The following is a 13,805-nucleotide window of genomic DNA, read 5'->3' as shown; positions in this document are numbered from 1 at the left end:
ATGGTGAAAATTACCATTACTCCATTATATTTTATGGCTAATGTATTAATTTAAAAATTAATGATACATTGTAATAATTAAATGCAATATTTTCAAATTTTTTTTAAATCTCCCTTAGCTAGGCCTTATTACCCGCCGGTACCTTAATCCCAAAAAAACACTTTTTCGATTTTTTTCGTCAACGATAACTCCCGAACGAATTAAACGATTTTGACCGGCTTGGCGGTGATCGACGTGGTTTTTTGGTGTTAAGATCTGATTAGTTTTTTGAATTGATCGGTCCGACCGTTTAAAAGTTATTCTAAAAAAACCACATATGAAAAAAATTTTTTTCGTAGTTTTTTTTAGATTTCTTAAAATCTACTAGTCTGAGTCGGTCTAAATCGTGTTTAAAATCTGAGTTCAGTCTTAGATGTTAACATTAAAATTTCAATTTCCGAGCTGTAGCTCCTGTAAGCTTCAAATGTGGTAAGAATCTTCTGTATGTGATGTAGAAGTGATTTAATATCGGATTTTATGACAACCTACTCCTAATATTGACTGAATCTCCAAATTTACAGGAAGTTTTAAAAATGTGACTACTCGCGTGGATCTCATTAATATAATTTATTTAAAATAAAAAAATCATTTATTAAACTGTAACAAATAATATCGATGGATAAAAAATATTTTTTTTTCTGCAAATAAATGACAAAATATTTTGTTACTAAATAAGTTTTCTTATTCTCTTAATAATGTAAATGATCAATGATTAACTCATGCCTGACAGTGAATAAACATTGTAAACAAAATGACCGAATGAAAATTGACAACAGTAAATCTTTGGCAGTCAACACTTTTACTTAAACATCACCACAAAGCATGATTATTAATTAATCAGTTTTGATAGAAGAATTGACAAAGACAAATTAATTTCTAACGAAAGGACGTACAAGAAAAAAATTAACGTATTTTCATTCTTTATTTAGAAGCAGATTTATTGAACCAATCATGGATTACGTAATGGATTTCACCGGCTATTACGTGCCAAAAAAGAAGTACATGATAAAAGAATTCTGTTTGATTCCAATCTCCTGCAGAAAGCCCCTTGAACCGAAAGCTGATGTCGTTAATCCTCCGTATGCATGGAACAAATTGCCAGTTTCGTATCAAAAACAATATGAAAAGCGTTTCAATAAAAAATACGGAATTGATTATTCCCGAGGTAATTGCACAGTAAACGACGCTTTCAATGTTATTGTCGAAATTCTTAAGCAAGCACGAGTTATTTACCTGAAGAATGACTCGAGAAAAGAATATCTGAAACAATTTACCGGGATTCCCTTCAACAACGTGGTCTGTTTAGAATCACGAGGTTACAACTCCTGTCAAAAGGTGTCGCCTGCACTTTGTTCCAACCACGTGAGCAAGAAGAACTGCTGCGTCGTGACAGACGCGCTTAGTATGGTCGAATGGCTGATGCAGAAGTCATTCGCGCCTAAGAATGCAAATTGCAAGCCTCTGCTGGATCTCGAATTGCTGGAAGAAATGAAGGGTTTAGCTGATGAGGTTAGATCAAACGCTTCTCAAAGCAGCTCGCTACTAAGTTACGGAGAATTTGAATCGTTGAATTCAAAGATCGAGAGGTACCGGCAAATCCACGCGAAGCTGTTGAAAGAACTTGAAGACTTGAAGAACGACTCAGATTATGCCAGCTCGTCTGATGATGACCGAAGCCTGTTTGATAGAGTTTCTGATGGTCAGTCATTTGTGTCTGATGCAGTCAGTCTTGCAGGGAGTCTAGAGTGCAATGAAATGATTAGAAATGAAGAGAGAAAACTAGATAGGATTGCTGATATGACTACGGGACTAGAATCAACGCGGAAAAATTGTGAAGATGATAGGTTTGAATTTGATGGTGGAAGATTTCAACAAACTGATTCGATGAAGGTTCCTTTTGATGATTATGAACCTAGTATCTATTCGTTTCCAGAAGAAGATAATTTGAATCGAAATTTAGACGTTGATACAGATGAAAGTGGAAGTTATGGTTTGCAAGATGAATCAGAAACCGATGACTTGAATTCTGAACCAATTATCATGGAATTTGATGAAGATGAATCAGATACAGCAGATTTAAGATTAAGAAACAATGATTTCAATTCTGGGTCGGTTATTTCAGTACCTGAATCTGTTGAGACTTTGCCTTCCAGTGAATTTGGTAGAAACTCCGTAATTGATTCTGAAGACTCTGATTCATCATCAGAAATGAGTCTTAAAAGTTCATACAATCTAAAACGTAGACTTCTAGAAGACAAGACCGTAATTGGCAGTTCTGATGGTAACTCAAGTAATTTTGACAGAGATTTAGATTTTGATAACTTATCTGGGTCAACAGAAGATTCGCGAGCATCAAAACAAAGCAGATATTACTGAGAAATTTGAGATTAATTGATAATTGAGATAATTATATTTGAGAACATTTTTTTTGTTGAAAGAACGTCTTATTGGGTAGTTATCGTCCAACGTTAAAGTTACAATGGGAAAAGAATAGATAATTGATGGGTGATGATGATTTTTATTAGAAAGTTGATTCTTTTACCCAAACATTGCAGAAGAACATTACTGATGAAATGATAGCAGTTATAGAAGAAAAGGAAAACTTAATTGATCAAGATGAAGAAGTGTGTCATTGATTTTAACGATTACTACTTTCAAAACGACAGCTATCTTATTATCAAAGAATTTTGCATAATTTCAATCCAAGATGACGTAGAAATTATCCACCGAATTGTCAAGCCTCCGTCGAAAATTTATAAAAATTTATCGAAGTTTATACGATCTTACGAGAAAAATCACAACAGTCAATATGGAATAAAGTGAGCCCAGGGAAATATATCCTTACAAGCCGCTCGACATCTGATTATTGAAACTTTGGATGATGCAGAAATTATCTTTGTAAAATCAAAAGAAACCCAAAAACATTTGATAACTTTTACTGGGATTAAGTACAAAAATATTATAAATTTGGTTGAACGGCAATATCGGGTGCAAAGTGACTCATTGGATAGTTCATGCAATTATCATAAAGACGATAAAACTGGAATGTGTGCTCAGAAAATAGCCTTGCAGATGGTGGAATGGTTGATAAAAGAGTCGGTAATAAAGAATGAAACTCCAGCTAAAAGAAGTCATCAACTTCCAGGTAAAGCGAGTAACAGTCGAATGGAAGTAGCCGTTCACGATCCTGTAGATAATCAAGTTGATCAGCGTAAGAAATTTCTTAATCCGTTGAAAAGATCTAGAAATTCAACTACGGAAAATTTGCAATTGCAAAAGAACTTTGAAAACAAAAACAATATAGTTGACAGAGATTCTGATGTTGAATATGATGACCAACATCAAAAACGGCGTAGGTCATTGGAAATTTCTGCAGATTTGGAATCTGAAGATAGCCGTTTGCAAGAAGATCAACCTAGAGTTGGAGAACCATATGATAAAGTGGTGAATCAAATTTTGAAATGATCTAACGAATCTGGGTATCAATTAGTACCTGCTGATGCAAATGCGAGTTATGAAGATATCTCGGAGAGTCCAAAGTCTGATTATTTGGTAATTGACGACTCCGATAGCGAAGATGTTGATACGGATGATGAAAGAATCGAAAGTCAAAATGCTGAAAAAATTGATAGATATGAAGCGATTCTCAACGATGAAAAATGTTTTAATCACTTTATAAATGATATTGAAGAAATATTAGAATCTGAAAAGGATAATGAGTAATGCTAAAAGATAAGCTATTTAAATGCGATTTCAATGGTAATTTGAAACGTTTTGATCACAAAATAAACTAGACATTTTCATTGTTGTCGCTTTTCGTTGCTATGGTAACTAATTTGGTCACCATAGCAACAGTTACTATGGTGACGGTTGAATATTAATGAATAAAATTTGTCTAAATATTGATTAATTAAATTGCCGATAATAAAAATTCTTACAGAAGCGCGCAAAGCGCGTTCGACTTTCTAGTAATTATAAATTGGTCAGTTGTGATAAGAGATAATTTTTTTCTGGATTAGTCGCATCCAATGACTACCCATAAAATTCTCTGATGTAGATTGAAGAACTAATAAATTTGCTTAGTAGATGATTCTAAATTGATTGAATTATTCAGAAGAAAATTTCTGCTGTGGATCATTTTGTTAATAAATAAAAAAAAAAAAAGACCATTCGGCAGCCGAAATGGAAGTAGACTTCTCTTGAAGATAATAATAATAATAATAATTTTTTATTAATCAAAAAAATTACAATTACATTCATATTATAAATCTATATAATATTTATACTATAATATAGCAAATGATTCTAACAAAACGGTTGCAACAGTAAAACTGTCTCTTTAAATAAACTAAAATGAGTAATATTAAAGCTATTCCCACTTCTAGGTAGTGAAAATTTAAGCTTAAGGGGTTATATCCACTTGTAAGTTCGAAAAAATGTGTTTTTTTGTTAATTTTTTCTGGAGAGGCTTTTTATTGAATATATACATAAAATATATGAACATTTAGCGAATTTAACGTATTCTAAGAATTCATATTTTATTAATAAAAATATTAGGTTCTGTCGTTACTGTAGAAGATCTCCTGAAGGTCCTCCACAAAAAGGTGTCTGGCGGTGAGGAAGATATCTCTGATCCAAATTATTTTAAATAAAAAAAAAACCAAAATGATTGCTTTTAGGATAGATAAATACAGGTAATAATCGAAGAAATAGTCAAAATTTTGGTTTTAGACAAAATGCCGGCTTCCCAACAAAAAAAAATCTTTTTTTGCACGAAAATTTACACTTTATAGTGACTTAAAAAATCGAAATTTTTATCAGAAACTTTATTCCTTCGATCATTATCTGACAAAAGTATCTAAGAAGATCCTGCTAAAATTTCAAGTCAATCGGTCAAGCCGTTTCGGAGAAATATTCCTCACCGACTTTGAAAACATCGTTTCGAGAAAAACGCATTTAAAGTTTTAACTATTAATTCAAATTACGGTTCCACCTACTTTCAAACGCTCGGAGACGTCTTTACAAATACGCTCATTACTCCGAAAATATTTACGAGATTACTTTGAAATTTACAGACAATATTCTCGAATATATATATATATATATATATATATATATACATTCAAAATATGAAAAAAAAAAATTTCGATTTTTTCAAAATTACAAGTGGATATAACCCCCTAATAAACGATCTTTACGATAAAACTTACCGAATTTCGATATATTGTCTAATTCAGTAATTGTATCAAGCTAAAGTAGTAAAAACATAAATTTTTAGGATTTTCAAAATTTCAAAATCTTGTTCCCAAACTACTCGCCCGATTAAGCTCATCTTTGAACTTTTTATGGAATCTACTAAAAAATGGGCTAATGTGATCATATATGACCAGATCAAGCTAAATTACGACACATTAGAAAGTTTTGACGAATCAAACAACGATTTGCGACTTACAAATAGTCAACCATACAATGTCCAAGAAAACTAAATGACTGATTGATAATTAGCAATAGAAATAGCTCATGCGACTCAACTTTCTTTCTATGATGTTGTCACAAAGCATGACTACTACCAAATGATTACTAGTAGAAGACAACCTACATTATTTAAATTGAACGTAAACAAATCAACGATTGTTTAAATATTTCAAGAATCTTTTGATAAAAATGGATTACGTTGTGGATTTCATTGGCTACAACATAATTACCGGAAAAACCCAGAAAGTGATCTTTATCATAAAAGAATTCTGCATAGTCCGCGTCACGGGCAACAAAGTGTACCAACCTGTGCATCACATCGTAAAGCAACCATTCTCATGGCGGAAACTGTCCCCCTATTTCCAGACTCAGTATACCGAGTTGCTTCACAACATTCATGGCCTAGATTGGACTGATGGCGATGTTTCGGTAAAAGAAGCCCGTCAGATTATATCCCATAAGTTTAAAAAAGCACCGAGTATTTATGTGTTGAAGGAAGTGCAAATAAGAGATTTTAAGAGATTTACACGGACTAATTATTCTATGACTAGCTTGGATCAATTCGGGTTTAAGTTACCTGAAAGTGTTGTAACCTTGAAGACCTGGAGCAAAAACACTATGAGTCATCACGTCGTGAAAACAGCTATGTTCACAGCTCACTTGCTATCGAGGGCAAAGTTACCTCTCACGAAGAGTTCATTGAGAAGACATATGCAAAAGATGCATCTAACGGAGAACGATATCGAGAGAATAAATAAACAAATAACAAAGTTCTTAAAAAATTCTCTTTCCGTCTCCATGATCGAGTGCAAAATCATCAACCTACCCGACGGAAGAGTGAGAGTCGAAATGAAAAGCTATGTAAATTCGACATTTCGTTACAAAAACTGGGTAGACATGGACAACAATGAAAATTATGAAGATATGCATTTCAAAATTGTAAGAAATAAATTCAGCATATCAAAAGCATATTTGATAAGCAAAGATGCAACTGGGACCAAATATGAGCTTGTTAGTAATGAAGAGTTTCTAAAACTTTGGGAAATTGTGGAACTACTCAAGATTAAAATAGATGATGAGAGAAAGAATCAGGAGAAGTTTGCTAATGTTAGCGACGCTTCATCAGAATTGGATAAGGTTGAAGGAATTAACCCAGGGAGGATCAGTCCAATTGACAACAGTGACGATGATTGGGCTGCAAGCGGTAGCAATCATTGGATGGAAACTGAAGAGGATGCCAATTACGAAAGTGACTCCACAGTAGATGAGTTTAGACAGACAAAGGAAAGCTACTCTGGAAGAGAAGGTCCAGACGTTGATTCTGAAATAGACATTAACTATAATGGATGGACTTCGATCGATGACATCAAGATGGAACCTGGTACAAGTAGATGGAGTCCAAATCTCAACAGAAGTCCTAAAGCTCACAAAAGTCCGAAATTTGAGAGAAGTTCTGACTTTGACAATGTTTATCAGCATAAGAAATTTCGTAAGTCATTTGATAGATCTAAAAATCCAATGCGATCGCCCAATAACCGTGAAATAGTTGAAAACAATCAAGTAAATCCAAATGTAATCGAAGTTGGAAGTGATTCTGATGTTGACCAAATTTATGAACATAAAAAACTGCAAGGCTCATTATCAAGATCTCAAAATTTGAATTCTGATAGCATTGGTCGTGAAATCCGTTCAAGTCCAAGGCTTGATTTAAATAGAGCCTCTGGGAACCCGGGGTCTATTAATCGTAGGGACAGTTTGTTGGAATTAGATCAATTAGAAATTATTCACCCAAGGAATAATACTTTACCGGTTCGTCGTAAAAATAACGATTCAGAAAAAATTAAATTTAAGTTGGATCACCATGGGTTTTATGATAAATCAGATCCCATTCGGCTGATCTGGGATGACAATTCATCAGAAGGTGACGTAATTGTTGATGATGATTATCCTAGACCAATGTCCAAAAGATCTATGAATGACAATTCTGATGATGAAGACTGGGCGATTAGTTACAAAGACAAAAGATGAAAGATTATTAACGTATTGATTACTAATTGAAATCTGATTGTTTGAAGTATTGAGAATTTTTTTATTCAGCTGCTACGACTTATGAAGATAAGGTACCGGCGGGTAATAAGGTTTAGCTAAGGAAGATTTTGAAAAAAATAAAAAATTTTGCATTTAATTATTGCAATATATCATTAATTTTTAAATTAATACATTAGCCATTAAATATAATGGAGTAATGGTAATTTTTACCATAAACAAACAGAAAATTAAATTTTTTCAAAAACCTTGCAAATAGGCCTTATTTTACTGCAGTGGGGTAATAAGGCCAGCGGGTTATACATACTGGAAATAGTTATACTTTACTTGATAAAATTGGTATTAGAGATAAATCATCACTTAAATTGACCAACAATACTTTTTAAGATATTAATAAAAATTAGAATAATGATTTTTAATTATTAAATATAAAATTATAAAAAATGTTTACCATTTACTCAAATCGTTTTTTAGGAATTTTTCTGCGCTACTTTAGCATATTTAGGATGATGAAATATAGAAGACAAGGAACGTTGTATCGGGACTTTATAAATTTGTAGCGACATTTCTATGCTAGACGCTTCTACTAGAGAAGGCTTTAGCGGGAGCTGTTATTTTAAATAGCATTTCTATCACTTAGGCCTTATTACCCTTCGGGTGCCTTATACTATCAACAAATTTTTTTAAAGGTAACTATTGAGAAACTGCACATTTTTTTTGACTCATTCGTGGTCAACCGTAAAATGTCTAAAAGAATAAAATAAGTGATCTGAAATTGGCAATAGAAAGCTCAATGTGACTTAACCTTTCTACAAAGAAATTGTCTCAAATCATGATCATTAACGAATGATTACTGATAGAAGACGTCTTGCAACATACCACTTGTAACTGAAAGAAAAAATCAGTTCTTCCACTATTAATTGTGTTTTGCAGGACAAAACATTTGAAATCTAAAGAATTGTTTACAAAAAATGGATTACGTTTTGGATTTTGTTGGCAATAAGATAGCTACCGACGAGGAATGGCATTTGAACTTCATCATCAAAGAATTCTGCATAATTCGCATCATGGACAACAAAGTGTTCAAACCTGTGCATCATATCATGAAGCAACCCTTCTCATGGAGACAATTGCCAGAATATTTCAAGAATTAGTACATCAGGTCGATTCGCAACATTCATGGCTTAGATTGGGCTGATGGCGATGTTTCGATGAAAAAAGCCCGTCAGATTATATCCCATAAGTTTCAAAAAGCACCGAGTATTTATGTGTTGAAGGAAGTGCAAATAAGAGATTTTAAGAGATTTACACGGACTAATTATTCTATGACTAGCTTGGATCAATTCGGGTTTAAGTTACCTGAAAGTGTTGTAACCTTGAAGACCTGGAGCAAAAACACTATGAGTCATCACGTCGTGAAAACAGCTATGTTCACAGCTCACTTGCTATCGAGGGCAAAGTTACCTCTCACGAAGAGTTCATTGAGAAGACATATGCAAAAGATGCATCTAACGGAGAACGATATCGAGAGAATAAATAAACAAATAACAAAGTTCTTAAAAAATTCTCTTTCCGTCTCCATGATCGAGTGCAAAATCATCAACCTACCCGACGGAAGAGTGAGAGTCGAAATGAAAAGCTATGTAAATTCGACATTTCGTTACAAAAACTGGGTAGACATGGACAACAATGAAAATTATGAAGATATGCATTTCAAAATTGTAAGAAATAAATTCAGCATATCAAAAGCGTATTTGATAAGCAAAGATGCAACTGGGACCAAATATGAGCTTGTTAGTAATGAAGAGTTCCTAAAACTTTGGGAAATTGTTAAACTTCTCGATAAGCAAATTGACGACGAGAGAGAGAAGTTAAAGAAGATTAAGAACGATGACAATGATTCGGTTGCGATTGGTAGCAGTCATTGGATGGGATCTGAAGAGCTTGAAGAGGCTGATGTAAGCTGGACTTGTCGGACTATTCAAGGCAAACCAAAAGAAGATGAGTTAAAAGGCATCACCTCTGGAAGAGACACTCCAGATGTTAAGTCTAGAAATCTATGATAACGAGTCGGTTGGTGACGGGAGTTTGCAATCTGAAGATAACCTTGAAGAATCAAATGATAATTTTAGTAAGCCAAATGTTGCAATCTTCAAACATTGACGGCAATCGCTCACCCGATGTAATAAGTTTGTTAAGTTCAAGCCCAAGGCTTGATTTAGATAGAGCTTCAAGATGCCAGAGATATGTTAATCGTAGGAACAGTTGAGTAAAAGATCAATTTGAAATTAACGGCTCAAACGGTAATGCTGCACCAGTTTGTCGTGAAAGCGACGATTCATACAAAGGATCAGATATCATTAAACTTAACTTGGATTTCCATGAGCCAAATGTGGAATCAGATCCAATTAGGCTCATCTGGGATGACAGTTAATCAGATGATGATGTCATGATTATTGACCATGATCAAGATATTTCCTAGACTGAAAAATGACACTTCTGATGATGAAGACTCGTTTACAACGGCAAATTACGAAAAATGATTACAGCGTTAATTAATGATTGTCAATACGATTATTTTGAGCATTGAGAATATTTTTTAACTATTGAAATTAGCTAAGAAAATTGAAAATTTTCAAAAATCAAGAAATTATTGGTTTCACCCCATTTTTCAAAAATCGAGTTTTCACTATGTCTGCGTGTGTGTAGGTATGTAAACCTCCTATAACTGTCGAATGGTTTGACCGATTTTATCGCGGTTGATGCCATTCGAAAGGGCTCGACCAAACTTAGATTTTGAATACAATTTGGACTGATTCGGACTGATAGATTTCGAGAAATCTAAAAAAAACCGTGAAAAAGATTTTTTTTTCGAGTGGTTTTTTGGAGTAACTTTTAAACGGCTCGATTGATCATTTCCAAAAACTCATCAGCTCTTTGAAAAACCACGTCGATTGCCGCTAATCCAGTCAAAATCGGTTCATTCGTTCGAGAGATATCTGGAAGGAAAGGAAACCGAAAAAAGTGTTTTTTTGGAAGTACTCCGAAATTTTTAGTTTGATCAATTTAAACTTAGAAATTCTTTATGAGGCTTAAAAAGCTGCGTTGAATGCCGCCAACCACTTGAAAATCGGTTAATTCATTCAAAAGTTATTGCAGTTTGAAAATTTAAAAAATATTGTTTTATCAAACTTCTATCAGACTTTTGAGCTCGAAGAGCTCAAACGCATAGAAAAGCTATTAGCGGGATGTTGCAGGGATGGCCTTTAGGGTCAACCGTTTTCCAGATATTTTATGATCAGGACTTATCAAGCAAGACATGTTCTAATCAACAACGTGTCATATGCAACGACAGATGGATAACTAATTGATATTTGACATCATTAATGTCTTTGCAATTTTCATTCTGACCAAGAGTTCATCACAAATCATCACTGTTCAAATATCAGTTGTGATAGAAGACAACTACAAGTCAATTGTAAACTACAATTTTACGACAAAAAAAGTAAAAATGGATTGCGTAATTGATCACAACGGCTACTATACAGACAACAATGCACTAGGAAGTTCATATTTCATTAAAGAATTTTGTATCGTTCCTATAAAAAACAACAAAGTCATGAGACCAATATTCAACATTGTGAAACCGCTAAATCCCTTATCTGAATTATCAGCGCCATTTCGTGAGAATTATCTAAAATATATGGAACCAGTTTACGAAATCGACTGGTCTGCAGGGTACATTTCAGCCCAAGATGCTCGAGAGCTAATAATCGAAACTCTAGAAAAATTCAACCATATTTACATCAGAAATGAAAAATTACAGAAATATTTAGAAAGATTTACAGGAAAGAACTACACTAATATCTTAATCTTAGAGCAGATGAACTTTAAATTGCCTACTGTTATACTTGCGAAAGCGTGTTCACACCATAAAAATCGCAAATTGAATCATTGTTCATTAAGAAATGCTTTGGTCTGCACTCTGTGGTTGACTAACCAGAGATTGCTGAGTAGCATTATAAAACAAGCTACATATCGGCACCAAATTAAAGGTCAAGTCCAAGAGCCTGAAGCTCCTGAACAAGAAGAAAGATCTTCAGCGATTGATCTGGAGAATATCCAGCAGCACAAAAAACTACGGACATTATTGAAATCATCGGAGAATGTAGTAACGGAGGTACCGCGATCTTCGGAAAAACGTAAAAACGCTCGCAGTGAATTGACTGGTGAAGAGCCTGATGATTGGATGGACTTGGTGAAGAATGATGTTATAGAGAGTCCAGACTCCGATATCTCGGTTATGAGCGACTCTAAAAACAAAGACGTTGACGACAATATCATTGGACAAGCTGATGAGATCAACGCAATTATTAACGACGACGAGATCTTTGATGCGTTCATTGATGACATTGATGCTATTTTAAAATCTGAGGGGGCTTACGATGATGAACTATGATGATTTATACCCAAAATTTACAAGGTACGATTATTGAACAATCACGGAAAAAATTAAGTTATCTGAGAGGTGACAAAAAGAAAGCAAAAAGTTATTCGATATTAATTTTGAAAAAGAATGTTGAAATGATAACAGTTAGTTTGATAAATTAAAAAAAAAAATTTTAGAAAATCTACACAAAGTAAAAATGAATATTTTTTTATTTTTTCATACAAACATAAAAATTTCCGGAGTTAATAATTGAAGTTCTGTACTCAAGAGATATTTTGCTTATTCCAAAACAAAGCAGCGCCACCTAAAAATACCGATAAAATCATAAAAAAAAAAAAAAAAACGCCATTCGGCTACACCTGAAATGGAAGGTAAGTTTCATAGATTTAATTATCATCTTGTCTTAATAACTTTCGTTAAAATTTGAATTGATCGAACTAGGAATTTCGAAGGTAACCGCGGATAATGAGGCCTAAGTGATAGATATGCTATTTAAAATAACCGCTTTCGCTAAAGACTTCTCTAGTAGAAGCGTCTAGCATAGAAATGTCGCTATAAGTTTATAGAGTCCCGATAAAACGTTCCTTGTCTTCTATATTCTATCATCCTAAATATGCTAAAGTAGCGCAGAACAATTCCTAAAAAACGATTTAAGTAAATGTTAAACATTTTTTATAATTTTATATTTAATAACTTAAAATCATTGTTCTAATTTTTATCAACATCTTAAAAAGTATTGTTGGTCAATTTAAGTGATGATTAATCTCTAATACCAATTTTATCAAGTATAGTATAAATATTTCCAGTATGTATAACCCGTAGGCCTTATTACCCTACCGTAGTACAATAAGGCCTATTCGCAAGGTTTTTGAAAAAATTTAATTTTGTGTTTGTTTATGGTAAAAATTACCATTACTCCATTATATTTAATGGCTAATGTATTAATTTAAAAATTAATTATACATTGCAATAATTAAATGCAATATTTTCTATTTTTTTCAATATCTCCCTCAGCTAGGCCATATTACCCGCCGGTACCTTATAATTCATTTCATGCCCTAAGATGGACGACGAAATTCATAAGACGGTACCTTTACTTTAAAGATGTGAAAATCTTGACTAGAGGCATTCAATAATTAATTTTGATACTTAATAAGCAATAAAGGGCGACGTTTATAGATTTTAAGCATAGTTACTTCTACTAACCCCCAGAGAAACTAGTTTTGAGGTGTATAATACTCAAGAGACATTACGCAATCTTGCTAACGACCCTTGACACGTCGTAGTTTTCCTTCGGGAGCCGCGATTGGTTAGTACGCAAGCGGTGATTAACACGTGAGCGGACTTTAGAGGCTAATCATACGTTTTTAAATTACCCGCGATAACAGGTTACATGCAGTGGGTTTTCTACATTTTTTAGATCGCGCTGCAAAGTACTTTTTTTTCTCCTTTTTAAATAAATTTAAATCTGAAAGAAGAACGCAAATAATTTTTTTTTTTTTTTCAACAAAAGAAATTTTTATTACAATAAAGTTTAATCGGATTTTAGATCAACTCGATTATTTTTTCAATTTACTTATTACTTATGTACCTTGATTTCATTTCGCTGAGTAGCAGATAAAAGTTGTGAGCAGCAATAAATGCATAGTCTGGATTAAATTGATTGAAAATTTTTTACAGATAAGAATAACTACTAAATGGATAATAATGAAGAAATTAATTGCTCTTCTTTTCTTAGAGATTTAATCAACCGTCAATTTAATCTTATTATTGTTATTATTATTATTAATGTTAT

General features: G+C 33.2%; 4 protein-coding genes and 1 pseudogene across 4 annotated transcripts; all 5 read left to right on the top strand.

Moving 5' to 3' along the window:
- Positions 1-914: 914 nt before the first annotated feature.
- On the top strand, positions 915-2,469 carry LOC141537580 (uncharacterized). The gene has a single exon (XM_074258637.1). The coding sequence runs from the start codon at positions 991-993 to the stop codon at positions 2,413-2,415; it is 1,425 nt and encodes a 474-aa protein (XP_074114738.1). The 5' UTR covers positions 915-990; the 3' UTR covers positions 2,416-2,469.
- A 615-nt stretch (positions 2,470-3,084) lies between these two features.
- On the top strand, positions 3,085-3,906 carry LOC141537581 (uncharacterized). Its single transcript, XM_074258638.1, has one exon. It carries the CDS (start codon positions 3,085-3,087, stop codon positions 3,502-3,504), a length of 420 nt encoding a protein of 139 aa, XP_074114739.1. The 3' UTR covers positions 3,505-3,906.
- A 1,722-nt stretch (positions 3,907-5,628) lies between these two features.
- LOC141537532 (uncharacterized) lies at positions 5,629-7,727 on the top strand. The gene has a single exon (XM_074258567.1). It carries the CDS (start codon positions 5,704-5,706, stop codon positions 7,540-7,542), a length of 1,839 nt encoding a protein of 612 aa, XP_074114668.1. The 5' UTR covers positions 5,629-5,703; the 3' UTR covers positions 7,543-7,727.
- On the top strand, positions 7,624-10,620 carry LOC141537674 (uncharacterized; annotated as a pseudogene).
- Positions 10,621-11,024: 404 nt separating this feature from the next.
- Positions 11,025-12,227, top strand: LOC141537533 (uncharacterized). Its single transcript, XM_074258568.1, has one exon. The coding sequence runs from the start codon at positions 11,072-11,074 to the stop codon at positions 12,017-12,019; it is 948 nt and encodes a 315-aa protein (XP_074114669.1). The 5' UTR covers positions 11,025-11,071; the 3' UTR covers positions 12,020-12,227.
- Positions 12,228-13,805: the final 1,578 nt, after the last annotated feature.

The sequence above is a fragment of the Cotesia typhae genome, unplaced genomic scaffold (assembly GCF_013202065.1).
Source record: "Cotesia typhae breed Kobodo isofemale line unplaced genomic scaffold, CoteBio_Ctyphae scaffold_91, whole genome shotgun sequence".
In the NCBI taxonomy this organism is placed as follows: Eukaryota; Metazoa; Arthropoda; class Insecta; order Hymenoptera; family Braconidae; genus Cotesia; species Cotesia typhae.
Note: the sequence above shows the minus strand (reverse complement) of the source record. Positions and strands in the feature narration are given on the sequence as shown.

What these genes read in the sequence shown, in the direction of transcription:
- LOC141537533 (XM_074258568.1), top strand. Translation starts at nt 11,072, where the DNA reads ATGGATTGCGTAATTGATCACAACGGCTACTATACAGACAACAATGCA.
- LOC141537532 (XM_074258567.1), top strand. Translation starts at nt 5,704, where the DNA reads ATGGATTACGTTGTGGATTTCATTGGCTACAACATAATTACCGGAAAA.
- LOC141537580 (XM_074258637.1), top strand. Translation starts at nt 991, where the DNA reads ATGGATTACGTAATGGATTTCACCGGCTATTACGTGCCAAAAAAGAAG.
- LOC141537581 (XM_074258638.1), top strand. Translation starts at nt 3,085, where the DNA reads ATGTGTGCTCAGAAAATAGCCTTGCAGATGGTGGAATGGTTGATAAAA.